Raw genomic sequence first — 27,657 nt, forward strand, 5'->3', positions numbered from 1 at the left:
ACCTTACCGCCATGTGTCTATCCCTACGGACGGCCTTGACCGGCCCTAGCCCAGGCAATGATGCTGCAGCTCTATCTAGCGCGGCCTTCTCCTGGTCGACTCCCCTTGGCAGCTCCCTATTTGACCGTTGCCAAAGGGCGTCCAATCGGGCATTATACTAAGACATTCTCCTTCCTTGGTATCTCTTACCATCCCCGCCGCGCCGAAACCAGGAATCGCCCTGCCATCCGGCTCCGCTCGCCTAGCACGGTGGTTTTTAGGTCCGTCTTGCCCGACCTTCCCTGTCAACCCTAACTGCGACCTTCCTTATAGCCGCTCTCCGTGCGCTTGTTTATATTATATGATGTTCGGTCGACTTCTTCTACCCCTACTGAAGACGGCGTGCTAGTCATCATACGGCAAGGCGAGGAAGGCCGGGACTCGGTTCCGTGTGTCGACCTGGCTTGCTTTATCCTCCTATATTTCGGCCTTCCAACACGCCCCTTGTGTATGTCCTTCCGCAATAATGCCCCCCTTTATGCATTGGGCCTCCATTCTCCCGGACCTTCCGGGCTTCCTCTAGACCTATCGGCAGACGAGTCTGCCGACAGCCCTGCCGGACTCTTAAGTCCGCGTCACCCTTGGTGCCTGACTGGAGCCCAGCTTCGCGACACCACTGCGTATCCCTTCGACATCTAGGCAAACACTTGCCGTGGCGAAACTCCTCACATTTCCCGGCCAATCTATATCACCCTTGGTTTATTCTACGTACGTTTACGCTCGATCTCCTCCTTACTCCGCTCTTAACGCCAGGCAGCGGTCGTTCTAGGGGGCGCGACGGGTCTATCGACCGGCCCAGGTGCACGATGTCTTCCTCTCTACATCCTACCGACCTGCCCGCACCGCACCTCCGAAAGCCGCTCGATAGCCAAACCGGCGCTGGCGGTGATATGTCCGTGATGCTTTTCGTCCAAACCGACTGCCCCGCCAGGTTTGCCCACCTGGACGAACACCGCATCAAGGGACTTAACGCCGAAGCCATGGCCCGCGTCTTGCTGCCTCCACCCGCGTGGCTGCTCACAGCGGAATATGCGCCCCTGCGGTCGGGTGCCGACAGTTCCCCAACCTCCGTCTTCTTTAGCCTTAACCTCTCGATTTACGGTCAGTCGATTCTTGACACCGACTGGACCGAGCAGTGGTTCTTCATGAACGGCCGCGTCCACCCCTACGCCCTTGCGTGGGAGGTCGAACAGCGCGACGGCCTGGAGTCTGACACGGGCGGCACCGTTCTCTATACCATGCCCGCCCTCGTCGTCCGCGACCAGGGCTACCAGCCGTAGGCCGGGTCCCATTCCCCCGCGCGTGGCAGCGAGGAAATGGGTAGCTAAATCTGTCCTAAAGCGTTCTTCCTAGGCTCTTTGCCTCTATGGACGACTTCCCCCACGTCCCGCCTGTTGTTTCCTTCACCGGCCTCGTCGTCGGCACCGGCCACTCCCTGCTGCGGAGGGACCTTCTGCCAGGCCTAGACACCGCCCAACTTAGATGTTGCGGCTTCGTCCACCTATCTACCTACGTCGCCCCGGGGAACCCCGATAAGATCCCCTTTAAGGGCTTCCACCCCTTCCAGGCCTTCGTCATCTTCCCTATTCACGCCAGCCCCTGGGCCGTCCTATGTAAGAAGATGGCCGAGAGGCGAAACTCTTACTTTCAGCCTAATGTCCCCTTTACCTGCACAGGCAAGGTCGCTGGCCTGCTGGACCACGGCGTCATGGTTCACCCGCCGGGCTCTGACCGTGACTTTGTTTTTATAGTCGTCCCGGATTCCTGGACTTTTCTCGACAAGTCGTCCACCTCTATGGCTGCGATGACACCGCTACCCTCTACGCCACCAAAACGACAACAGTCCTCCGCTTCTGCCGCTTTTCATAATATGCGCGCTGCCTCTATGTCCGTGGTTATTCCTAGCACTCTCCCAATTAGTCCTCCGTCTTTAGCTTCGGCTGCGCCTTCGACTTGCTCCCCACGCCGCCCCAAAAGCGCCATTATCCTGAACCTGCCGATACGCCGACGAAGCGACCGTGCCTGACGCAACAGGCCTCTGGGTCTTCTTCTTCCCCTATCCCTGGCCCCTTGGCTACTCAACCCTTCTCGGTCTCGGCTGTCTCCTCCATTCCCGACCCGGATGTATCATCTAAACAGGGTCCCGCCTCGGGAAACCCGCCCCTTGATTCGATTGTCGCCCACCCCGTAGCCTCGTCGGCCCGCCCGCCTCGAAACCGTCACCCAGCTAAGAGAACGATAGATATAGAATAACAAGGCAAGTTTACTGTCGGCTGGGATTTCTTGAACAGCTCATGTTAGTTGACCTTTATTTTATCTACTCTTATATTACTTGATAGAGGCCTTGACCTGGCACATTATGTCGTGAATCGTCACTTACATCTACCGAACTAAACCTCGTCCCTTCCTATATCGTCCTAACTTCCTATCACCCCGCCCAACTTTGAGTCCTTTCTGCCTCCCCCTTTCCTACCTTGAGTCTTCCTAACTTTCCAACCTTAACTTAAAGTCTTTTTCTTTCTTTCTTAACTTCCCCCTCTTAACTAATCTTAAATCTTCCTAGCTTCCCTTTCTGAGCTTGGATCTTTTTTAGCTTGAGTCTTTCCAAACCTCCCCTTCCAACCGCAAGTCTTTCGTTCCTCAAGGCTCTTTGCGCAACCCCGCTGGGTTGCCTTCTCCTGTTTGCGCAACCCATGAGGTGTTGCCTTACCCGTTCCGTAAAATCTGCCTCTTTTGACTTAGCCGCCTCGTTCTCAACCCGATTGGGCTGAAAATAGCCTCTTTCGTTTTGGCCTCCTTGCTCACGTCAGCCGTTCCCGCGGCGTCCGACGACGTCGTGCCTCACCAAGCCTTCCCTCTCTTGCCTCGCGGCGTCCAAGTCGTCGCCGAGCCAGCACAGCGCCTCCCGAACGCTTCTGTCGCTTAGTTCCTCCAGTCTCGCCTGTGCGGCGGTCATCTCCCCGGGGACCCGGTTTCCCACCAGGTCCCTCTCGCACCTTCGACACGAGCATGATGCCGTCCAGCGTCGGGCACCGCGATAGCTGCACGTACAGGCTGTACGGGTCGCACTGCGACGGGACGGCGCGTCCGCCGACGTTGGTCGTCCTCGTCCCCCGCAGCTCGAGCGCCACGCGCTCCAGCGTCCCCCCCTGCACCTTGTAATCCGTGCACGCGAAGGCGGCGGCGCACGGCAGGCCCTTGCGGCTGACGTCGTTCTGCTGCCACGGTCGCTTCCGCTGACGCTGGACCCTGACGCTCATGGGCGTCAGCAGGATGGTGCCGGCCGGCATCCCGACGAAGTGGAAGTCCTTGGTCGTCTCCGACCCCAGTATGATCGCCGCCGGCGGCCCGAAGTGGATCGTCATGTCGGCCGAGATCTGATGCCCCGGTACGCCTTGTCGATGATGACCTCCGCCGCCGTGTAGCCGGCGCCGTTCACCAGCTTCAGCCCTGGTGAGTGTTGTGGTTCACGACGACCGGCATCCCCGGCACGAACATGAAGACGGCCGGCACCGGGATCGCGCTGTCGTCGCCCTGGTTCAGCATCGTGATGGCCTCTTCCTCGGTCGGCAGGCCGTCCTTCCACTTGTGTTCGGAGAGGAAGATGCGCACCGTCGACCGCTGCTGCATCTGGAACGCCAGGCTCGCCTCCATGTTGAGGTTCCACCGGTTCCTGTTGAGCGGCGTCACCACCGTGATGCCCGTTTCCCACGGGATCCGCCTGCCTTCCCGGTGGCACCTCGAGTTGAGGAGGTCCAGGTCCGCGTGGTCCTGCACGCCCCGTCGGATCCGCCGCAGGAGCCCCTGCAGCTCCGGGTCGCCGGCGGCGCGCATCTGCTCGTCCAGCATGACGACGGTCGTGAACCGCCTCCACAGCGCGTGCGCCCTGTCGTGCTGGTGGTGCCGCTCGGCCCTGAACGAGCTGTCCTCGTCCCACGAGACGGCGGCGCTCGGCAGCAGGATCGACCGCTCCTGGACCGGGCGGAACTGGTGGAAGTCCCCGCAGAAGAGGACGATGGGGATGCCGCCGAAGTCCCGCCGCGATCCCCGGAGCTGGCAGAGCCGCTCGTTGACGGCGTGCAGCGTCCGCGCGCCGAGCATGCTCACCTCGTCGATGACGAGCACGTCCTTGTCCTGCCAGTCCATCCGGGACTGGCCGTTGACGAACCGCTCCGCCTGCTTCGGCAGCCGCACGCCGTCGACGTTCCTCGCCGTGTTCTCGCCCGGCCCTTGGTCCTTGGTGAAGCCGCAGGCGGAGTGGATGGTGATGCCGTTGACCCGTGCGGCGGCGGTCCCCGACGTCGCCGTGACCAGCAGGCGACTCGAGATACCCTTGGCGGCGAAGAGGCCCACGAGTGCTTCGATGACGCGCGACTTGCCGGTGCCGCCCTCGCCGCCGACGAACTGGCAGAGCTGGCTGACGTCGCCTCCGTCTCTTTCCCGCATCGAGTCCAGGTGGCGGCATATTATCGAGAAGGCGATCGCCTGTTTCTTGTTCAGCGTCAACCGTGTTCTTAAGCCTTTCCCAGCCTCGAGGAAGGAGGTCGACGGGCCGAGGCGGATTTCCATGCCGGCCTGCGCGTTACCTGCCGTCTCCTCAGCTGCCGCTCCCGTCATCTGCACGTCTTCCTCCCCGAAGCCGGTCAGCACGCTCCGCGCCGCTGCGCCGCGATCGGTGCCGTGGGCCGGGGCCATGCTTTGTATGCCCTGGATCATCTTCACCCTCTCCCTGGAGGCGCAAGTCTGCTGCGACTTGATGGCCCTGACCTGATCCTGCGGCGGCACGGCGGCCCCGGAGAACACCTGGCCGGGCATGTTGATGTACCTCCCGCCCCGTTCGGTCACCATGGTGGCCTGGAGCTCGGCCGTCGAGGCTAGTGCGGATTGTTGGAAGCGGCAGAGCTGCTGCATCATTCCCGAAAGCTCCTGCGATCCCGCCGTGATCTGGTTCGCCCCGGCCGCGCTTCGCACGACGTCAATCAGTCGCGTCGCCATTCCGACGTCGTCCGACTGGTACGCCGATGCCGCCTCGTGATCCGCTTGGCCCTGGCCCTGCCCCTCCCCCCCCTCCCCGTCGCCGGACGAGGCTGCCCATTGCTTGGCGTCTCGCTTGGCGTCCTCGGCGGAACGCCTGAGCAATTGAACGTTGTCGACGAGGCACGAGGTTCTCGGCGGAAGCTGCTCCCGCGCGCGCCTCCATATGTCGTTGATGTCGCCTCGCTCCTCGCTAAGAAAGGCCTCCCACGGGGTGAACAACGCAAGATGCTGCACGGCTGACCTATAACGAACAGAACGGTTTAGTTGCGACGCGTTGCGATCCCCTTTTCAACCGCCCGTTTGCCGTGCTTACCTGCGATGGCATGATCCCTCGTCGTCCTCTTCAAAATCCTTGCTTAGGTACCCGTCAAGGCAGACGACGGCATGCTTCCCCGGCCGCCTCAATACCTGCACCCAGTCTTTACCCGCCACCCAGCCGCTCTCGAACGCCACCTCTCCCCAGGCACCGGAGCACCCGTCCTTGCCGACGCGTTGGAGCCTGACGAGCGAAACGTAGTCGTATAGGCATAAGCCTCGTAGGACGTTTCCGCGATGATGGTACGCCTCGGCGAAGCTGATCCGTTCGCCCGCTTCTTCCACGACGACCGACTCATCTACGGACACGTCAGCGACCGCGGTGCCGCTCTCCTGTCGAAGGTGTCGCCACCGTCTCGAGACGTGCCAGTAGAGCACCGACACGTTTAGGTACGCCCAGGCGCTGCTGCTCGTGAACTCGCTTGGGTACCCTAGCAGATGGGCGACGACCTCGACTTGGGACAGAGCCCGCTCCGTGAAGACACGGTTCGCCACTCTCATAAGAAACTGCCGTGTCTTGTTCTTGGTTCCATCATCACCGCCCACGACGCCACTTCCGGCGTCCTCCCCGGCCGAGACGACGGGCAGTAGATCCGCCGCGGCGGCGACGCGCTTCCACGTCGGGTCCTCTACCTTGGTCGCGTAGTTCGTGACGTAGTAGACGAGCGCCATGGTCTTCCGCTGCGTCGCTATGAAGGAGATGTCGTGGTTGTGGCGGAGCCCCACGGCGATGGCCTTATTCCATCGATTCACCATGGGATGCGTCCTACGGATCCGCAGCACGCCGTCCGGCGAGAAGGCCGTCTTCTCCACCAGCTTCCATGGCGCCTTGAAGCGACAGAGGTCGCCCTTTCCTCCCTTGTCACCCAGGGAGTACTTGACGCATGTCGGACTATGGGTGTCGATCTGCGTCGCGCCGGCGCAGAAGTTGGCTTCCTCTTCGAATGCGGCCGAGAACCGCTCGGCACTGTCCAGCAGGGACGAGACATCGGACGTCACCGAACGCTCCGCGTGGACGGCGCAAAACCCCTCCTGGTCCAGGTCCTGCTTTCCGTGTGTCAGCTTGCATCCTCTTGGCCCATGACCGCGACGCCCCGCCCCTTACCTCGCAGAAGACGCTATCGACATAGCGGACGATCCGCTCGCGGTACGCCGCCTGTTCCTCGCCGTGGGCGTCGGCGAGCATCGAGCCCAGGTGCGCGTTCCCGTGTAGCCAGAGCAGCCCGTGGACGTGATGGGAGCCTCGTTCGTTGGTCTCCACGGCACCGTAATACTGGCTGATGCGCCCGAACACCGACTCCCCCCCCCCTGCATTTACGTAATGCTCGAAGAACAGCGCCATCTCGCGATGGAAGAACATGGCCGAGCTCATCGGGTCGGAGACGGATAGCCGGACCCGTTTGAACGACATATCGAGGCTTCGCAGGAACGCCTCGGCCGCCTCGGGGTCGCGCGTGCGGTACGCTGCCAGCCGGAGCTTCACTGGGTTCGTAATGTCATTTGGGTTGATCGTGAACCAGATCGCGGGCACGCCGTAGCGGACGATGAGCGCCAGGATCTTGTGCCGCATGCTGAGACGGAGCTCAGTTCTTATCAACACCTTCATTCTTCAGTCTCGTGGCCGGCCTCAGTGGAAGCCCTACCTCTCACAGGGCCAGTGGCGGCAGCAGCTTGTTGACGAGATTATCGCAAGATACGGAAAAAGCGGCAGCTCGAGGCAACGATATAACGCCGGCAACGAATTCGTGCCAATATCACAGCATCAACATATCAACAGGGGGAAAATGCTCTCGCTGCTTGGCCTGCCAAGGATTCAAGCTGGGCCAAACACGGTCTCAAAGCCAGCAAAAAAGGGGCCAGAGGGCGGCTCTGGCTGACTTGACTGGCAATGCCCTCAACCGCCGGCAGGCGCGGCAGACACGTTGGGGATGTAATGCATGCGATGTAGCTTTGTGTAAAGACGGGAAGTAACTATTAATGTGTGAGTTTTTATTGGCTGTAATCCCTGTAAGGTACACGCTTGCAGCCTTCGTACACTCAATGGGATAGGGGCACGATTTTGAGGCTTAGTCAGAAAGCGCGCCCCGGGCGCCAGTGTAAGTTATCAGCCGCCGACGCAGTGGGGTACGTTAATCATCCTAGGCAGGCTTGATATGCGACTATCCATCCACCAAAAAAGCGGGGACGGTTTGAACTACCACCTCACCCTCGTCTCGTCTGCATTTTTCGCCTCCTCCACGACGATGCCAGGCCAGCCAGCATCCTCTCCGGCCCTGTTCTCTAGTGTGTCGTGAACAGCGGGCGCATCGAGGTGCAAAGACTGCGGGAACAGGCCCTGGCTAAAGAGGATAAAGGACGGGACACAGCTCTTGCAAGGCGCTCTCCCCGCCCGCCGCCCGTCACCCAGCACCGGCCCATCTCGCCATTCACTTCGTGCGAGCCCGTGCTCTTGCTCACAGGCAGCAAACGGCCTGCCCTGCGCCTGCGCCTGCCTCGCACACATTCCTCTTCACGGCCTCTGCCGCCCCGCGCAAACGGCGACTGCGCTGCTTGCTTGCTCACCGCCTCGGCGTGCACGTATATATAAATAACATGTAAGCCCCCCGCTGCCGTGCTCCGAGCAAGACCCTGGCCTGTCGCGACATCCCTTGCCCGGTCCGCGTTAATTTTTTTTGACACGTCCCTGGAGATAGACTTGGCTGTTGCGATGTCAGACCGCGGCGGAGACCGGGGCGGCGGCGGCTCCTCTGCCCGCGGCCGCGGCGGCTTCTCGGACCGGAGCGGACGCGGTGGCTATCGCGGCGGACGCGGTGGCTATCGCGGCGGCCGTGGCGACGGCGGTGACCGGGGCGGTCGCGGAGGCGGCTTCCGCGGTGGTCGTGGGGGCCGGCCGCGCGACACGACGATCGAGCTGGCGTATAGGTGTGTATATTGCCCCCGTCTGCCGTGCTCGACACCCGGCCCGCTGACAAGGCCCGCAGCGTCAATGGATCTTTCCCGCAGCCCGATGTTACGGCCAGGCACATACGAGCCTTGACGGCTATAAAGATGTATTGGCACTATGAACAAAGACTCAAAGCTAAGGAGCAAGAAAGGAAGACTAGACTACACGACCGAGCGGGCCCTTATATAGACACGAGGTCGCGCGTGGGCACGTGATGCTGCTTGGGCACGTGACACTGGTGAGGTTCTGCGCTGGCGGCTCTACGCCGGCGCCCAGGGTCGTGACACTACCCCCCGTCTAAGGCCTTGATATGCGTATCAAGGTAGTCAGTCGTGGCGGCGGGTTCTTGGTTTCACGGCTTTCTCTGCTGTGTCGTCATCGTCTCGTTCCTCGCAGCCCTCCTCCGCTGCAGCACATTCGATCCAGTATTGCAGGTTGACGGGTGGGCCTGCTGCGTCCGGATGTTCATCGTGGAAAATCTTCAATGCCATTGGTGCGTTACGGAAATTCCTAGCCGGGTACCAGGTCTCATCAGGGTCACATCCCTTCCATAAGACCTGGTATTCCAGTCGTCGACTCCTACCGGTTACTCGAGACTGCTGGACTTGATCAACCTCCCACTCGGGTTCTCCGTTGATCTCCTCGGGTGGCGGAGGTGACTGGATCTGCTGGGGCAAGGGGTTATCGGCTGCTTTTCGAAGACGGTCGGCGTGGAATAGGTTCTTCATTTTGTACGACTCGGGCAGCTGCAGTACGTAGCTATGACCGCGTTCTTCCAGGATTACGAACGGACCTGACCATTGGTTATCTAGCCGAGTAGTCGGAGCGTTCGTGGCGAAGCCTTTCCTGCTGAGAAAAACTCGGTCACCGATGGCAAAGTCGGTTGGTCGTCGTTTCCTATTAGCCTGTTCCTTCTGACGTTCTTGAGCGGCGGTGGCAGCATTCCTGGCGTCTTCCTGGGTTTCCTGGGCGGTCTGCACAAGTTCCCTAGCTCTGGCGGCGGGTCCGGTGGCAGCGGTCTTGTCAGTCGGGGGCAGTGACAGGGGGGTTCCGGATATCTCGGCCTAGGGCTACTTTTAACGGTGCCATGTCGATGGAAGAGTGCCAAGACGAGTTATGGGCGAAGTCGAGGGCGGGCAGCAGGGAACTCCAGTTATCTTGATGCTTCGTCACGTAGAATCGTAGCTTTTGATCTAGGTATTGATTTGTAACTTCTACACCCCCCTTGGGTCTGAGGGTGTAGGGAGCTTCCATGACGATGCTTCGTTCCCGTGAGCCGGTTAATCTCTGCGAGGAAGGCAGAAATAAACTGTCCAGCGTTGTCAGAAATCCATACGAGGGGCATACCGAAGAAACGATAGAGGTAGCGGAAGTAGCGGCTAGCTAAGACTTCTGCCGTATCGTTTTTCTTTCCTGGGAGCGTGGCGATAATCCGGCTTAGCTTGCAGACGAAGGTCCAAACATAGTCATATCCGTAACGGTCTTTCGGCATATCCTTCCCGTCACATTCGACGTGCTCCCAAACAGAGGTCGGTACGGGCAGTGGATGGAGCAGTCCAGGGGTCTTGTCTCGAGGGGTTTTGTTGCGGCGGCAGTCGTGGCAGTTCCGAATATAACGACGGATATCCTCCTTCATCCTTGGCCAGTAGAAGTCTCGTTGGAGCAGCTTGATCACCTTGTTCTGTCCGGCGTGAGCGAAGATCTGGGGTTCGTGGGCTTCGCGAATGAGCGCGGTCTGAAGAAACGTCTGCTTGTCTGAGGTCTGGGCTGGTACGACCAGGTGTGTTCCATGGGTACCGAGGTCTTGGAGGAGGTTCTCCTGGCGGATCAACGAAACGAGTTCGGCTCCCTTCGGGACCGAGTTCGGGTCTAGTTCTGGGCGGTCTTGATCGGGCGTCTGCTGTATCCTCGGTCTTCTGGGGTCTGTAGGGCACTCGTGGCCCTCAGAACTAATGGTCTAGTAGGCTTAGGTTCGGGACTAAAGTTCTGAGGGCAGGTTGCCGGCGGCCGTAGGGTCTAGAGAGTCGGTCGCGAAGCCTAGCCTTTCCGGAGGATCAGGGTCACCGTGCGTTCCTCGGCTTCCCGGCCTTTACGGTAGGGAGCTCCGCTGTCTTCCTGGAGAGGGCATCGGCGACTACGTTCAGTCGACCGGGGCGGTAGAGGAAACGGATGTCGAACTGGGCGAGAAAGTCGGACCATCTGATCTGTCGTACCGAGAGCAGGCGCTTCGTAGAGAAATGGACTAAGGCTTCGTGATCGGTGATCACATCGAACTTCTGGCCTAAGAGCTCTGGGTAGAAGTGCTCTAGACTCTGTACGACGGCGAGGAGCTCTCGATCTTGGATTGGGTAGGCTCGCTCGGCCGGGGTCATGGTCTTAGAGAAGAATCCAACGGGCTTCCAGGTCTGATCAGGCTGTTCCTGCCATAGAACACCAGCTGTGGCATTCCGGGAGGCATCGGTCTCCAGTCGGGTCGGCAGTTCTGGTCTAAAGAAGGCGAGGACCGGGGCTTCGATAGCCAGGCGCTTGAGTTGATCAAATGCTTCGCGTTGCTCCGGGCCCATCACAAAGGCAACATCCTTCTTAAGCAACCGGTTCAAGGGTTCTGCCACTCCGGAGGCGTGGTAGCAGAAAACACGGATGAAGTTGCATAGGCCAACGAATGATCGGATCGCGGTGCGGTCTCGGAGGTCTTCAAACTTCCAGTCTTGTATCGATCGAACTTTCCGAGGGTCGACACTAAGGCCCACACCGGCTTCAAGCAGAACGCCGAGGTAGTCAACCTTGGTCACGTTAAATCTAGACTTCTTGATGTCTCCCTGAGGTTGGCCTGATGGAGTCGCCAGATCACTTCTTGACAGTCTTTCCAGTGGTCTTCTTCTTTATCCGAGTAGATCAGGACGTCATCTGCGTAGGCGCTGGCGCACCGGTCGAGGAGATCGTGAGCTGCGCGTTGATAAACTGCTGGAACCAGGCGGGACCTACCTTCAGACCGAACGGGAGGACTTTCCAGCGGAAAGTTCCGAAACGGGTGCGAAAGGCGGTCAAATACTCGGAGTCAGGGTCCATGCGGAGACGGTGGAAGGCCTGGATCACATCGATCTTCGTGAAGCGTTGAGCTTCACGGCAACCGAAAGCAGTACCTTCGAGGGACGGAGCGGGCGTGATGCGACTTTTAAGATGATCGTTCATCCAACGGTAGTCGATGCAGAAGCGGCGGGCGGTCGTGTTCGGTTTCGGAGCGAAGAGGACGGATGCGGCGTGCGGACTCGGATCGGGCTCGATGAAGTCTATCTCCCGGAGGTGATCGACAGTCTCTTTCTCTAGAGGCAGATACTTAACGGGCGTGCGGTACGATGGGGGTCCTGTCGGCGAAAGAGGCTTCTCAAGCTCTAGGACTACATCGTGACCGGGTCGGCTCGAAGGTAGGGTGTGGGCCTCTTTCTTCGAGAAGAATCCCTCTAGATGGGTGAGCTGGGGCGGTAGACGACTACGGACACAAGCAACATGCTCAGGGTCTTCTCCCTGAGGGAACGGAATGCTTTGTCCCTGGTAGGTCTTCTGATCCGGGGAGACTTTAGCAACGGTTCGAGCACTAGGGACGGTCTGGTCAAGGCCGGAGCTTGGCTCGAGCTGGACTGGATCCCGGGGCATCAACGGTTCGAGTTCGTTCCACTGTTCGAATCTCTCGTGAGACTCTACTTGGCAGACCAGGGCGTTAATCAGGGCTTGATCTTCGGAGGCTTGGACCGAGGCGACGGAGACGAAGTCGGTAGCAGGGGCGGTCGTGAGCTGAAAACGGACAGACTTCTTGGCAGACGGAGACTTGGACTGAAACGACGGAGACGGAGTCGGTAACGGGTCGGGACAGAGGCCGGAGGAGCTTGATCAGAGCGGCGCCAGTTCTTGTGGAGGATCCGGTAGCGTTTCTCCTCTTTCTCGAGCAGGCGGTTCCGCCTCTCAGCGTCGGCCTGGATCTTAGGGTCGATCCGACCCGAGAGCGGGGCTTGACGAGAGAGCTGGATCGTCGGGGAGAACTTGGCGAGGCAGGAAGATCATCTGGCCAGATGATCTGTCGGGCGGCGCAGTCAAGCAGGAGGCGCTTCTCCGCATCCAGAAAAGACCGATAAAGATATCATGGCCACACTCAGCTATATCAAATGTCTCGTTTGCGAACGAACGGCCATCGATGACGAAAGTGGCGACCAGCTGTTTCTGGATATAGCCGGCTGGCTTTCCACGGAAGTCTTGGAGGGGAATCCGACTCGGGAGCTCCTTAATCTGGGCTCCGAGTCTTTGGGCGGCGGACTGGGCGAAGGTTGGGCTAACCAGCAAACGGGTTTCGGCTCCGGTATCACAGAGGGAGCGGGCAGGTAAGCTCACACCATCCACTTGGACTTGACTTGGCAGAGTGAATGACTTGCTAGACCTACTCGCTATCTGTGACACCTTAGGGACCATCAAGGAGTCTTGTGATGGTCCTATTCGTTTCCCGAATCTTGATCAGAGTCGTTGGCAGGGACAGGGACGGAGGCGACACGGGAGACAGCATGGGTGCGGTCGGGACAGTCGCGAGAGGTGCCCTGTTTTTCCACAAATAAAGCAGGTGCCATTATCCCAATGGACCCTTTTCTCATCGTCGGTCAAGGCTCTGCCAGCATCACGCGAGGTGATAGGGTCGAGCCGGTCTTGTTCGGAGTCTTGGCGGTAGTCGGAGCAGTCTTAGTCGGCGCGCGGCGAGATCGGTCGGAAGAGCGGGAGTCCTGTGTCTGCCTCATACTCCTCTTCTGGCAGTGGACAGCGTCCTTAATGAACCCACAGAAAACCTCGTAGGTCACGGACTCGTCACGGGTCTTGGTCAAGAGGCTGTTATCTAGGTTGGCCGGGATGTGCTGCCACAAGGTATGCTTCATCTGGTCCTCGGGCACACGACCGGTCGCAGTTAAGTAGTCAAATTCCGCAAGGAAGTCCACAATGTCGGTCTTCCCATTCACGGTAAACTGGAGGCGTTGCAGGCGGTCAAGAGCCTCGGAAAGCTCATTCGGATTGCCATAGGCGGACTCGAGGGCTTGGATCATCTCTGCCACTCCAGAGAAGGGTCGAGTGTCAGAGGAGAAGCGGGTTTCAAGTGCTCGGCGGGCTTTTCCTCGAGCAGGTTATACAGACAGACCATCCGGCTGTTCTCAGTCCGGAAGGTTCGCACGTCTTCGTCAAATTTGTTCTTTATGCTCAGGATGAAGGAATGGAACTCGTCCTTCTTTCCTGAGAACGTCGCGGAGGCCTTGATGCGCGATTTGGCGGCGTCGCTGTACTCGGGGTTCTTGCCCTCTGGGAAGGGGGCAAAAACAGGCCAGGCAGCTTTGCCTGTTGGTCGGAAGGCCGGGCCATTTGGGCCGGCAAAAGCAGTCGAGGGCTCCCGGTGCTGTCGATTTGATTCAACAGACGGAGAGCGTTCATTTAGACGGGCCGTTAAGGCCGCAATCTGTTCCCTCATCTCGCGGATGAGAGCGTCTTGGGGCTCAGGGCAGCCATGGCTACTATTTCGGATTCAGTGGCTTGGCCAGCAAGCCGGGTGGAACGGCGAGGCTGATCAGAGGGCAGGGCTTCCTCGGATATCATAGTCGCGAGGTGATAGGTGTCGGAAATGATACCACGCGGAATCACGGTCAGATGCCTGCACGAGCAGGGACGGTCGGAGGTCAGACGGGACGAATCCCTTGGTCGGAACGGTTGGTCGGACGGCTACACACACGCGTAGTCTTGGTCGGAACGGACGTGATCTCAGCCTTGAGGATCACTTGGTCGGTGGTCGGAGTCTTGGTCGGAACGGTCAGAACGGATGCGCTGGATTTACGTCAGGCGCGTGTGACGTGAAAGCTCGGTGCCTATTTGCTTAATCGCTGGCAAGCGATCTTATTGAGCTTTGAGTAGTGTTACGGCCAGGCACATACGAGCCTTGACGGCTATAAAGATGTATTGGCACTATGAACAAAGACTCAAAGCTAAGGAGCAAGAAAGGAAGACTAGACTACACGACCGAGCGGGCCCTTATATAGACACGAGGTCGCGCGTGGGCACGTGATGCTGCTTGGGCACGTGACACTGGTGAGGTTCTGCGCTGGCGGCTCTACGCCGGCGCCCAGGGTCGTGACACCCGACGCTGCCGTGACGGCCCTCGAGGACCGCCTCATCAAGACGCAGAGATCCTCGGCCGCCGGCCTCGCGGCGCAGATGGCCAAGACCAACATCCAGGCGCCGCCCCTCCAGGCCCGGTCCACTGACGTGTTTCCCCCTGAGGCCGGCCTTTGGCACAAGCGGCCAGCCCGTCACGCTGTGGTCCAACTACTTCAACGTCACCTTCAAACCCATGGTGCTGTACAAGTACACCTTTGAGTTTGTCCAGGTCGGCTCCGAGACGTCGTCGGGCGAGCCGTCCAAGTCGTCCAAGGCCGCCAGCCGCGAGGTCAAGGGCCGCAAGCTCTACTTTGCCGTCCGCGAGCTGCTCGCCACCCTCAAGGCCGCCGACAAGACGCTCGTGCTCGCCACCGAGTACAAGAGCCAGCTCGTCTCGCTCCAGAAGCTCAAGCTGGCCGAGAACCCGGTGCGGTTCCGGCTGGCCGTCGAGACCAGCGGCGACAAGTGGGACGTCATCGAGGCCACCATCCACGGCCCGACAGAGGCGCCCCTCGACGCCCTGCTCAAGTACGTCGGCACCATGAGCGAGGGCCCCGTCGACGGCCTCTTCCCCCAAGTACCCGGACGTCGTCGACGCCCTCAACGTCATTCTCGGCCACGGCCCGCGCTCCAAGCTGCACGACATCTCGGCCGTCGGCAGCGCCCGCTTCTTCCCCTTTGGCAAAGACGAGGCCGCCACCAACCTGTTCCAGGACTTTCACCAGCTCATCGCCGCCCGGGGTTTCTTCCAGTCGGCCCGCCTAGGCACCGGCCGGCTTCTGCTCAACGCAAACGTCAGCCACGGCGTCTTCCCAAAGTTGATGCCGACGTGGGCAGCCCTCCCCTTGTCGCGAGGCTCCCTCCGCTGCAAGCTTCGCCACCCCCGACACTTCCCAGGCATGCACATGTACATTGTCATACATTGGGTCAACGGCGAGGGAAGAGAAATTAACGGACAAGTCCTGCCTCGCGTTCCCTCCCTGAACCCCGTCGCAGGGGAGGCTGCGGACTAGTCTGCACGATTCGGTTCGCCCCCCTGCGCCTACAGAGAATTTGGCTACTCGTAATTTTGCAGCATTAGCGGATGTGATCGGCGCATAGATGCAGAAGCTGAACCTGGTCAAAGACGCATAAACCATCTCAGGGGTGGCCGGCAGGCGTCAGCTACAACAACGGACCACAGCCCGGAAGTGGAGGAAGGCGCATGATCCCACCCGACGATATGTGCAATGAGATGGCCAAAGCTGCGCCTTGGGGATTCTCGGGATGATTCGCTGGAGCTCTCGTCCCGGCCAGGCAGCCCGTCTCATACTCGTTTAGATAGTGAAGGAGGTAGGCACCACCCCCTTTTGTCCCAGTTTCCATATCTCCCATTTTCTTGCAACTCTCCGAAAGCCAACGAAGCCCTCCTTCCCGCCATGTCGACTGACACTACCTCGACTATGCAGGGGAATATGAGTTCCACTGAATCGATTGCCTGTGGACAAACTGGTCATCTTCGTGCTCTCGATATGCTTCTTTGTCCTACCTCGCCCACATCAGAATTCTCGGATACCGAAAGCCAATTCAACAGCACAAACTGCCGTGACAGATATCCACAAGACGAGATTGAAGTGTCACCTACACAAAATATACAGCCCTCGTTTGCACCTAGCGATCTTGAAGAGAGTGATTACTCTTCATTTTGGGGCGATGACAAGGAGAATCGTCCTCCTACTGGGCTCGTTTTCGAGTCACTGTATCCGATACTTGCCATCGAGTAGAGGCCAGCGGTACAGTCGAGAACGGACAAGGCAAACAGGTTGAGATGGAACTTGACCTCCCTCTCTGCAAGCCTGTTAGAATTACTATCAGCATTTCTCAGTCTTCTCCTTCGGACTCGTCACGACACACCAGGAAATGCGAGCGGAGAGACCATGGCGGGATATACGGGGGTGTGAGTACAGAATGTCGAGCGCCTGAAAGAATATGGCAAAGCCATGGGCAAGGGCATAAGCGACAGCGGATTCACAAAATCCGGAGGAGCAAGCAACCAGCCGTGGAGGAGTGTTGAATTGTTATATCTTCACCAGTCCTTATAATGGTAGTAGTCCTTAGATATCTCCTCTAAGAAACGCTGGTTCCACAAGCTGGCATTTGCATCCTCGCTCGCCTTCATGCGAGACTTGTCGGGGAATTGCCCTCGGGTCACCGAATCATGCGAGGCGTATCGATGATCCAAAACGGCGTCGGTTGTGACCGCCCCCTGCCGCCTTTCAGCACGAGTCCAAGTCTAAGTGAGTCGGTCAACAGCGTCAACTCGGTCGTGAGCACACTGCGGCGAGTCGTTTGTGGCGATAGAACTGCCCGGGGCTTCCCGCAGTCGCATGTGACTTGAGCATGTTGAAATTGAATCCAGGCTCCTCGCCAAATCCCTTGTCTGAGGTTGACTGTTGCTTTTTGGCACTCTCCACCACAAGTGTGATGAGTGATTGCCGCTGCTTTCCCCTAGGTTTGGGTGTCGTGCGCTGGAATAGCTGCCGCTGCATGCTCGGCTCGCTGCGGTCACTGCCATCTGAACTGTACCTAGTCGTCTGCGTTGAGCTCTTCGGCCCCAGAGTTTGGAATCCGATTGAAGCTTCGGTTGTAGACGTAAGTAGAGCATATATAGACGTCTGGACACTCCCTACAGCGTGACGGGTAGGGCGGGACGAGCCGGTAATCCTTAACTAGCGAGCCCTTCTGCGAGTCCGAGGAAAACCTTCTTGTCATTTAGACGACTGGTGGAAATTTTCGTGAACTAACGTAGGGAGTTCGAGTGAAGAGAGTGTGACTAAACTGAAGATCATACATGCAAGATGATGTACGCGGAAGGCATGGCTTCCTTTAATGCTTTGGAGGGCACCTTTGCGTCGCGCTTGCAGCTATGAAAGAATTATTTGGAGCGTTTGCATCGACCTGAACGCGGCATCTGCGGGTGACCTAATTTGGAACGTTTAAATTGAAGGAAGTAGCCGTAGGCAGACCGAGGACAGTGATGTAAAATTACCGTCACTCTGAATCAATGCCCTCAGAATGATACCAGTGCTCCGCCGACCGTTCAGTACCGGGTTCTGTCACCACAGACAGCTGCATCTCTCTATCTACCCGTTTCCTCTGGTGCTCTCTGTCACGGGCTGTGCCCGGCTGGTGGACCCGGTTGTACCGGGTCCGGTGGGTCGTGCTCCGGTGGCAACACCGGCCCCGCTCCGCGGACCCAGAAGCTGCGAGAACATTCCGAGAAGGGTAATATAAGCTCGCACTCGAGGCTACGCCTCGAGTTCAGCTTCTTTCCTCCTTAGCTCTAGATAGACAACACCTAGGCACCTGCTTGTTGAATAAACTCCGGGCCAGCCTTTCACATATCTAGAGCTCCTTCTAAATACCGCAAGCTGCAGACTGCTCGTCAGGATGGACCAGCAGAGTGAGCCCAAGTCTCCAGCAGCAATGGATTGACCAACGCATTCAAGAAGCGGTCAATGCGACTCTCAGCCCTCTACAGGACCAACTTTCCTTGCTGATGGAGCAACTCGGGCGAGCGCAGCCGCAGAGCGCCGACTTGCAATCGCCGCCAGTGGCACGAGGATTGGGCGAGAGCACGCCTGGCTTGGGCACGCCCTCCCAAAACCTGCGGTACTGGAATGCGGAAACCGTTGCCCAACCCACCCAAGTATGACGGCTCACGGAAGAGCTACTCCGCCTGGGCCAGGCAGATGCGAGACAAGCTGGACCTTGATGCACACTACTACAGTGGAAATCGCGAACTTTGGTACCTCATCAACTCATGTTTGGACGAGCGACCACAGCAAGTGGTCGCTACCTTTTACGCCGCGGGAGGCCCTGGGGTAGCTACGACCCCAAGAGTTCATGCGATACCTCGACCGAACCTACCAGGACAGCAACATCCAATCCCGCGCTGCTGCCACGCTGAGAACTATGCGGCAGCGCGAAGACCAACCTCTCGCGTCCTTCCTTCCCCGATTCGAACAGGCATTAGCTGAAGCCGGGGGAGCAGACTGGCCGGACAGTGCAAAGATCGTATTTCTAGAGAACGCAATAAATGCACGCCTCCAAGAGAGTTTGGTCACAGCCGTCCTACCCGACGACTACCAGGGATGGCTTGCGAGAGTTCAGGAAATTGCGGGCAGATTGGAGAGACTGAAACCCGGTAGGCAGCCGACGTCGACTGAGCGGACGCCTCAACAGCTACCAAGGCAACGACCCAAGGAGGAACCGGAGGACCCCGACGGAGATGTTAAGATGACGGACATCAACCGTATTGGCCACGAGTCGAAGGGTCGTCGACATGTCGATAAGAAGCCGAAGGATGAGCGCCGCTGCTATCGCTGTGGTCGGACGGATCATCTTATCGTGGACTGCCCAGCCCAGGTGGTCTTTCCTGGCGAAGGGAAGCAACAGCGACCTAAAGCTGCGCGCATGAAGAAGCCCGATGCCGCAGATGATTCGGAATCAACCGCAGCATCCAGTGAGGACGAGTCGGCGGGAAAAGACTAGCCCCGGGCGAAAGCGGGCGCCGGGGCCTGCAAAGGCAGACATCCGGGACTGGGAAGCGTTCAAGCCACGAATGAATAGTCGGACTGTATTAGTCAACGCGCGGGTAAACCGAGGCTATCGAATACGCGCCCTTGTCGACTGTGGATGTGACTGCTATGCCGTGATCGACGAAGCCCTTGTTCGGAAGCTGCGGATACCCTTCGTCGACTCGAAACCACGAGAAATTGGGGGATTCTCAGAGTCAGCGAAGAGTGTCATATCCCCAGGGTCGTGGCTGTTGTGGTCGAGACAGCTGGATTTGACGAACGTGTCTTTGCATACGTGATCCCAAGCCTGGGCCAGGACATGTTCCTCGGCCGGCCTTGGATGGAGAGAAATCACGTCGTGTACGATGCTGCCAAGCAGCGAATGTACCATGGGAGGGCAGGTGTGACGATACGCCTCATTGGGCAGGAAGAGCCCGCCAAGATACGCGCGATTCGAAGCGCAAGACTCGTGTCGGCAGCCGTATTCACGGCGGAGTGTCGACGCGCAAAGAGACGCAAGAAGTGCAACGCGATCTCGATTCATGCAATCAGTTTGTCGGATATAGAGAGGGCGCTTCAGCCGAAGCCGCCAGTCGATCCGAGCGAGAAGGTCCCGGCAGAAGTGCTGAAAGAATTCCGCGACCTATTCTCACCAGAAGAGGCAATGAAGCTGCCGCCACATCGACCGGGTGTGGATCATGAAGTCAACCTGCAGCCTGACAAGAACGGCAACGAGCCACCCCTTCCGTGGGGCCCACTCTACAACATGTCACGAGAAGAGCTGTTGGTCTTGCGAAAGACCCTGAAAGACCTGCTGGACAGAGGATTCATCCGAGCGAGTAGCTCAGCGGCTGCCGCGCCGGTGCTGTTCGTGCGGAAGCCGAATGGAGGGCTGCGATTTTGTTGCGACTACCGAGCGCTGAATGCAATCACCAAGCGCGACCGATACCCACTGCCCTTCATCGCGGAGACCCTGCAGAATCTGGCCAAGGCTAAGTGGTTCACCAAGTTGGACGTGGTGGCCGCTTTCCATAAGATCCGCATGGCTCCGGGACATGAGGAAAGAATGCATTTCGCACGAGGTTTGGGCTCTACAAGTGGCTCGTGTGCCCTTTCGGCCTGAGCGGCGCCCCGGCATCATTCCAACGATACATGAACAGTGTATTGCGCGAATGGCTGGACGACTTTGTCACAGCGTACCTGGATGATGTACTGATCTACTCGAGCGGTTCGAAGGCGGATCATGAGGCTAAGGTGCGACGAGTTCTCCAAGCACTCGCCGACGCTGGGCTGCACCTAGACCCAGCGAAGTGCGAGTTTTCGGTACAAGAGGTCAAATACCTTGGGTTCATCGTCAACGCAGGGAAAGGAATCGCCTGCGACCCCGAAAAGCAGCGCGCCATCCGCGAATGGGAGGCCCCGACCACGGTGAAGGGTGTCAGAAGCTTTCTGGGCTTCGCCAACTATTACCGGATCTTCATCCCCGACTATGCCAAGATCACGCAGTCTCTGGATGCCCTGCTTAAGAAAGGAACTGCCTTTCATTGGGGACGAGCGGAGAACGAGGCGTTTCAGGAGCTGAAGCGACGATTTTGCGAGTCACCGGTGCTCAAGCAGTGGGACCCGAGCCTCCCGACCTTTTTGGAGACGGATTGCTCAGGCTACGCATTGGGAGGCGTCCTGTCGCAGGAAGGCCCAGATGGACGTCGACACGCATGCGCCTTCTTCTCGAAGCGACTTTCGCCAGCGGAGTACAACTATCCCATTCACGACAAGGAGATGCTTGCCATCATGAGATGTCTCGACAACTGGAACGCCGAACTTAGGAGCTGCGGCCCATTTACAATCCTTACCGATCACCGCAACCTGGAGTATTTCATGACACGCCAGAAGCTCACGGAACGGCAGAGCCGTTGGGCAGCCGAATTGTCCCAGTTCGACTTCAAGCTCGAGTATCGACCGGGAAGCGAGGCTGTCGTGCCTGATGCGTTGTCCCGCCGTGAACAAGACAAGCCACAGGGCATTGACGACGAGCGGGAACAAGGAAGAATGATACAGTTGATACCGGATAGTGCCATTCCATCATCGACAAGAGCATGTATCAACGCGATGAGTTCTGACTGTTCAGAGGCATCCACCCTGCCGAAGATGAAGGTCTTCGAGGTAGCGGACCTGCAGCAACTCTGGGACGAAACGGTGGCGAAGGACTCGATATTCCGGGCAGCCTATAAGGCAGTCCGCGATCGCGAGCGTGCCTTCCCGCCCTCGCTGGGCCTGAAGATCCAGATTTCAGAATGTGCGATCGACGCAGGCAAAAGGCTGACATTCAGAGACCGTATTTGGGTGCCGGGTGGATCCGGAGGAGGGTAACCAGGAGGAAGCTGAGAAAGACCAGTTGAGAACCCGCATTGTGCAGCAGTCGCATGACTCTGTTGCGACCGGTCATCCCGGCAGGGAAGGTACGCTGGCTATTGTGGCTCGGCGATTCTACTGGCCTGGGCAGTCCCAGCTGGTTCGCCGGTACGTAGCCAATTGCGACACCTGCGGCAGAGCACACATCTGGCGCCAGTCGAAAGGGATTTCTCAAGCCTCTGCCGATTCCAGATCGACCCCGAAGCCATTTGTCCATGGACTTCATCACAGATCTGCCGCCTACTGGACCGAGCAAGGCAAGGTACCTGTGGGTGATTGTGGACAGACTGACAAAGGCTGTGACCCTCGAGGTGATGGACAACATGGAAGCTGAGCAGTGTGCAAACCGTTTTCTCCAGTGTCATTACCGATTTCACGGAATGCCACGGTCCATCGTCAGCGACCGCGGGAGCAACTGGCTAAGTAGGTTCTGGAAGAGGTTCTGCCGTCTTGCAGGTGTCACGCAGAAATTGAGCACGGCCTATCATCCTCAGACGGACGGAGGGCCAGAGAGAATGAACCAGGAGATCGAGGCCTACCTGAGAGCCTACGTGTCGTACGTGCAGGACGACTGGGAGAACTGCTCCTGCCGCGCAGCTGGCACTCAACAATCGTGAATCCGCAGCGACCAAGATCAGCCCCTTTTTCGCTGAGCATGGTTACCACGTCGATCCCATCAGCGTCGAGGAATCGGAAGAGCCACCGAGGCATAGAGAGGAAAGCAGAGCTGATAGCCTACTCAGTCGCCTGCAGGAGGTCAATGAGTACATGCAAGCAGTGATGGCCTCCTCACAGCAACAACAAGAAGAGGCTGCCAACGCAAAGCGACAGCCTGCGGAGCGATTTGAAGTTGGTGACAAGGTGTGGCTCTCGATGGCAAACTACAGATCGCCACGACCGTGCAAGAAGCTCGACTGGCTGCATCACAAGTACACAGTCACGAAGGTAATTAGTTCGCACGTTGTTGAGCTCGATGTTCGTGGCTCAATTTACCCGCGATTTCATGTTGACCTTTGCGGCGGGCGCATCAAGATCCGGCTCCTGGCCAAAGGTAGATGACGCACAGCCACCACCGGTACAAGATGAGTCCGGCACGGATCTGTGGGATGTCGACGAGATCCTCTGCGCGAGATGGAAGAAGCGCGGACGAGGGAATTCAGGCAAGCACTAGTGCGATGGACGGGCTACGCAGAGCCGACTTGGGAGCCAGTTGAGTGGTTGCAAGGAACAATTGCGATGAAGGCATTCGAGGACAAGTACGGGCCAATCAAGACCAATGATGGCCCTAGGGAGAGGTACGAGACGCTGGCAGGAACGCAAGAACCCCGCAGACGCCGACCTGGTCGGAGGGGACAAGGGGGGTAATGTCACGGGCTGTGCCCGGCTGGTGGACCCGGTTGTACCGGGTCCGGTGGGTCGTGCTCGGTGGCAACACCGGCCGGCCCGCGGACCCAGAAGCTGCGAGAACATTCCGAGAAGGGCAATATAAGCTCGCACTCGAGGCTACGCCTCGAGTTCAGCTTCTTTTCCTCCTTAGCTCTAGATAGACAACACCTAGGCACCTGCTTGTTGAATAAACTCCGGGCCAGCCTTTCACACAGGGGACTCCTCTAGCGTTCGGCCAACCTTACCTTGACCGCAGGAGCCGTCATGTAGTTATAGGATACAGACTTGTCAATACCGTGAGTCCCGAGAATAGCCACCTTGTCCCTCTCTTTTGATTCCGGTTCTTGAGTATTGGTCCTCACATTATAACATAGGAACAAGCACGCGACTACAACAATGCTGGAACTTTCACCCACCAGGACGAGAACCCAGGAGGCTCACAGATTGGGCCAGGAGTTTATATGACTGCTGGCCCCGGGGAATACCGAGATCTTGATGCAAACTGGTATTTGCAACCTTGAAGTACACCGTATCAGAATTAATATATCTAACTTCAATATTGCTAGGATTTGTGACATCAAAGCCGATGAAGAAGCATTCGCGCGACTACCCAAGGTCATTATACCCATTGAAATGATAAATGGGGGTTGGTTAGGTGACGACGAAGCCGAGATATATATCAAATCACTCAACTCCACCTGGGCGGTCAACGAGCCCGTGCGTATCTCATATCTCGATGAGGAGAGAGCAGCCGACAATACGAGAGTAGTACAGATCCTACTCCCTTTTCATCTTACGAACGACCAACCAGATGGGATCGACTTTCAAGTGGAGTGCTTCGTTAAGTCGGATGAAATTCTCCACCGGCCACGTGTTGACGTCTCCACCTGGACGAATGTGCGAGGTCGATGGGAGCAGCGAGATGATCACGGTCAGGGTATAACATCACTTCCTCCACCGCAGTCTAGTCACGAACCCATGGAGGTTGAAAATACGGCGGAACGGCCTCCTACACCACAGCTTAGCCATGAACCCATGGAGGTTGATGTCTTACATTGCTATTCCACCCAAGGCCAAAGTGCAAATGCCTATACACAACAGACTTGCCCCGAACCAATGGATGTTGACCCTGCTCCTAACGGAATGATCACGGAAGCGGATATGATGGAGGCTGCCGAGTATCTGCGCGAGCACAACGAACCATGCCGGTCCGATTCCGATTATCCCAATAGCCAATTGGCTATGGACGTGGAGATGCCATCACGACGTCCTTGGAGCGGCTTGACCAGCACAACCCCAGCGGACCGTTCGGACACAACCATGGCATTTTAGACGCCTCTATTCAGCAAGCTATAGAAAGGATGAGGCAAGGTGGGAATGGTGTATGCAATCTGATTGACGGATGCGGTTCGGAGTTTGGCAAGTTTCAGCGACGCAAGAGGGCCCAAGGTAAGATACCCAATGTTGGTTGATAACTGACAAACGCATCGAATCGATGCCCCTGCTAATTCGAGACGTTTCAGACGGGCCCAAGAAGGAACTGGGATCTTTCTGTCGCAAACTCAAAGAGACAATCGCCAAGCCTGCTGTCCATCTTTGCGAAAACGATACCTTCAATCCGCCGTGTACTACTGTTAAGAGCTCGGCCGGGCAGTGCGGTAGGTCCCGCCTCAAGTCAGTCCTTATACTTTCGGCTAACCACTTGTCTTGAAGTCTCTGTGCCCACCTCGTTGAAAGGCAAGGTGTCTTCGGTACGGCCAAATGAAGCTGCCGGTACCTGTCGCTTCTATAAGTAGGCTTTCTTATTTCTTCTTCTTCTTCTTCTTCTTCTTCTTCTTCTTCTCTTCTATTAACCTACGGCGTGGAAGCTAACGACCTCTTTTAGTAAGCCTGGCTGCAAGGACGGCGAGGGCGGTCACTTCGATGTCTCTTACCCAGGCGCTGATGTCTCCAAGGGCGAGTGGCCAAGGCCCGAAGACTTCAATGATAAGATCGCTTCCTTCCGCTGCGACGCGGCGAAAGAGTCGAACACGCCTGAACAATGGGAATGGTCGCCTAAGTCTCAGCCGCAGCTCTGCTCTCATTTCGATCACTTGAACCTTGGTTTCCAGTTATCGGACAGTAGTGGCGCCGGAACCTGGGATACCATTAAGCTCGACTTCCCGAATGCGGCTTCAAAAAAACACGTCATCGCAAACGGTCCAGCCGCTGGATTTCATGAGTGGCAGCCCATCAATATGCAGAATGTGTTTGGGTCGGATTTAGTCGAGGTCCGCCGTATGTCAAAGATCCGCCTTGCCACCGAGATAAATCAGGCAGTCCTTGATTTCAAGGAGGCAGATGAGTGGAGCCTTATAGGTGCGTATTATTACTTCGCTTTGCCCTGCCGCGAAAGACACTAACTCCTTATATAGGCCTAAAACTGACAGCACGATGCGCTAAGTCTGGTATATGGGTTGACATGGACAAATTCGCCTCGATGAATAGGCTGATGCAGGCTAAGCCTACTGACAGTGGCAGGTACCGATATCATAGGGATTGGGAAGTCTGGGCCGACGATATCAAATCCGAAGACTGGGTTCCGAGGCCCCCATGCAGCCATTTCCAGCAGATGGACGTTCGTGTGGAGATGGCTGATGAGAGCTGGGCCGGAACCAACAACGATCTCTATATCTATGCCGGCAATGGCCGTTTCCAGATCGCTCATCAACCCTCTCGCCGCCAAAGCTACATCTCCAACGTCAACCTCGAGGTCGCCTATAGGTCGTCGGCTGTTCCTGTGGCCGATATTAAGCGCATCTCGATCAAGAGTGAAGGAGGGTCTTGGAATAAGGCGTTGGCTTCGAGTAAATCCCCCTCCCCCCCTCGCCTCACCCCTCGTGTCTCGGGGAAAGCATGGCAGCTGATACGTCGTGCCAAATTCAGATATTAGCGTCCATGCACGCTGCGCCAGCTCGCTCACTGGTGTTCATGTCGATTATGAAGTGAAGGACTGGCTCGCTGACGGCCAGCAATGGAACCTCGATTTGACTCCTAGAAATTGGACCAGGAACAACTAACTGGAGGCTACTGAGATATCAATGCGTCCAGTGGATTGAAGTTGAAAAGGAGGCGTACAAACTAAGGGGGGCACAAAGAAAGGGGGTTACGTAGGCACTAATAGGGACTAGTTATATGCACAACAGGTTACGCTAAGGTTATGTGCACAGCAAAAAGTGGAGTAGTGTGGCTTGGTGGCGCAGGAGCGCCGATAACGTACCTCACTGAGTCATGCAACGCACCACGTCATGCAACACAGGAGACCGGCCCCTTTCAGGGTCCGCCAATGCCTTGAGGAACGGGACTGAATTTGGTTCCGCACTGGCAGGTCTGCTGAGACGATGAGGCTTGCTCCCGGTACCCGTGCCACGCCCCACTTATTTCGCGTTCGTTCCTCACCAGCTCCATAAGCTGGTGCTGGGACATACATACAAGTGGGTGATGAGGAAGCTGGTGCTGGACGAAAGGCTTGCCGGCTCGATCGATTCGATTCCCGTTCTTCTTCATATTTCTTTACGCTGGGGTAGGTGTGGCTCTTGATTGCCATCATGGCAGAGCCTGAAATGGCGCCTCCGGCCGACGTGGGGGCGGGGCTGGATCCAACTAGCCCGTCGCCATTGACGCGTCCGACGCGAGGGATGACGCCCAGCGCACGAGTGCAGGATACGTTACGAACGCTGGAAAATGCGACCGCGAGAGCTCCCAAGCGTGTCTCGACCCGAACGACGCGAGTCATATCGGTGGGCAACGAAAGCGAAAGAGGCGACGAGGTGAAGTCACGCAGCAATGCGGAGACCGCCAAATCGATGATGCAGAGGGTTCTAGAGATGCTGGCGAAGATGGGAAGTGAGATGCTACTTAGGATAAGCTTATAAAGCTATATAATCCGTTAAATCTCTTATAGAATTATTTACTTATAAAGTAGCTCTTTAATCTTAGTCCCTTAGGCTTTAATTTAAAGAAATACCTTTATAATATAAAGGAAATTGTCAGAACGGTGGTTCTGCGGCTCGGGCCTAATGAGGAAATAGGTGGGTATGTACGATGGATCAAGGCTTAATGCAGCAGCTTGTGTGCTATACCTAGCCTAGCACGTCTTTTGCCCTTATAGGGATGTCCCAGACGGTAATCAATACTACTACTACTACTACCACCTTACGGCGGCAGGCCAAGGCTGCGGCCGGGCGCGACTTCCAGGACTGGTGGGCCGCGGGGGCCCCGAGCAGCTACAAGAGCCTAGAGCTCAAGGCCTCGCTCGGGTGCCCCCCGGAGCTGCACACCAAACGACAGCACCTCCATCACCTGCTCGCTGCGAGGAGCGGGCACGGGGACTTCGCCGACTACCACGAGAGGTTTAACCACGAAGAGGCCCGGATCGAATGCTCTTGCGGGAGGAGAAAATCACCGACACACCCTTCTACTGCCGGAAGGTAGGTACTCGACACCGCCTAAGGCTAGCCCCACGGCGGGCAAGGCTATCAACCAGGCACTAGGAAGGGATTTGACCGGTTCCTCGGGCTAGTTACGGAGGCAGAATTCTTTGATCGGATCTGCCACCGCCACTAGCTCGAGGCAACCCTCCAACCTAATATGTACAACTCTCTCTTTCTATGTTTTCTGCCCGTAGGCTCCTGTGGGCCTACGGCCCAGCTGACTGCGTGGGCTTTCTCAGTCACCCGGCTCTGACCGAAGACTGACTAATATTACGGCTTCGCCGCCGTGCCCGGAACCCGCTGACGGGGAAGGGACCTG

The 27,657-nt window shown here is 57.6% G+C and overlaps 6 protein-coding genes across 6 annotated transcripts; 4 read left to right on the forward strand and 2 right to left on the reverse strand.

Moving 5' to 3' along the window:
* Positions 1 to 845: 845 nt before the first annotated feature.
* On the forward strand, positions 846 to 1,908 carry HRG_11398 (uncharacterized protein; the record flags this gene model as incomplete). Its single annotated transcript, XM_044869868.1, has 4 exons — positions 846 to 1,315; positions 1,381 to 1,652; positions 1,716 to 1,772; positions 1,823 to 1,908. 4 exons carry the CDS (start codon positions 846 to 848, stop codon positions 1,906 to 1,908), a joined length of 885 nt encoding a protein of 294 aa, XP_044715130.1.
* Positions 1,909 to 2,845: 937 nt separating this feature from the next.
* On the reverse strand, positions 2,846 to 6,961 carry HRG_11399 (PIF1-like helicase domain-containing protein; the record flags this gene model as incomplete). The annotated part of the gene is made up of 7 exons (XM_044869869.1): positions 2,846 to 2,980; positions 3,036 to 3,416; positions 3,479 to 3,481; positions 3,553 to 4,191; positions 4,234 to 5,317; positions 5,390 to 6,435; positions 6,497 to 6,961. 7 exons carry the CDS (start codon positions 6,959 to 6,961, stop codon positions 2,846 to 2,848), a joined length of 3,753 nt encoding a protein of 1,250 aa, XP_044715131.1.
* Positions 6,962 to 8,661: 1,700 nt separating this feature from the next.
* On the reverse strand, positions 8,662 to 12,394 carry HRG_11400 (reverse transcriptase (RNA-dependent DNA polymerase) domain-containing protein; the record flags this gene model as incomplete). The annotated part of the gene is made up of 7 exons (XM_044869870.1): positions 8,662 to 9,354; positions 9,410 to 9,622; positions 9,672 to 10,292; positions 10,429 to 11,165; positions 11,263 to 11,700; positions 11,746 to 12,218; positions 12,330 to 12,394. The coding sequence occupies 7 exons, from the start codon at positions 12,392 to 12,394 to the stop codon at positions 8,662 to 8,664; spliced, it is 3,240 nt and encodes a 1,079-aa protein (XP_044715132.1).
* A 2,022-nt stretch (positions 12,395 to 14,416) lies between these two features.
* On the forward strand, positions 14,417 to 15,522 carry HRG_11401 (argonaute linker 1 domain-containing protein; the record flags this gene model as incomplete). The annotated part of the gene is made up of 4 exons (XM_044869871.1): positions 14,417 to 14,607; positions 14,651 to 14,738; positions 14,784 to 15,041; positions 15,088 to 15,522. 4 exons carry the CDS (start codon positions 14,417 to 14,419, stop codon positions 15,520 to 15,522), a joined length of 972 nt encoding a protein of 323 aa, XP_044715133.1.
* A 4,210-nt stretch (positions 15,523 to 19,732) lies between these two features.
* On the forward strand, positions 19,733 to 22,097 carry HRG_11402 (reverse transcriptase (RNA-dependent DNA polymerase) domain-containing protein; the record flags this gene model as incomplete). The annotated part of the gene is made up of 7 exons (XM_044869872.1): positions 19,733 to 19,815; positions 19,891 to 19,939; positions 20,006 to 20,150; positions 20,264 to 21,411; positions 21,488 to 21,588; positions 21,638 to 21,791; positions 21,840 to 22,097. 7 exons carry the CDS (start codon positions 19,733 to 19,735, stop codon positions 22,095 to 22,097), a joined length of 1,938 nt encoding a protein of 645 aa, XP_044715134.1.
* Positions 22,098 to 24,361: 2,264 nt separating this feature from the next.
* HRG_11403 (Heat-labile enterotoxin, A chain) lies at positions 24,362 to 25,798 on the forward strand (the record flags this gene model as incomplete). Its single annotated transcript, XM_044869873.1, has 4 exons — positions 24,362 to 24,524; positions 24,580 to 24,658; positions 24,752 to 25,224; positions 25,281 to 25,798. The coding sequence occupies 4 exons, from the start codon at positions 24,362 to 24,364 to the stop codon at positions 25,796 to 25,798; spliced, it is 1,233 nt and encodes a 410-aa protein (XP_044715135.1).
* Between the last annotated feature and the right edge of the window lie 1,859 nt (positions 25,799 to 27,657).

This window comes from Hirsutella rhossiliensis (genome assembly GCF_020360975.1).
Source record: "Hirsutella rhossiliensis strain HR02 chromosome Unknown scaffold00020, whole genome shotgun sequence".
NCBI lineage: Eukaryota > Fungi > Ascomycota > Sordariomycetes > Hypocreales > Ophiocordycipitaceae > Hirsutella > Hirsutella rhossiliensis.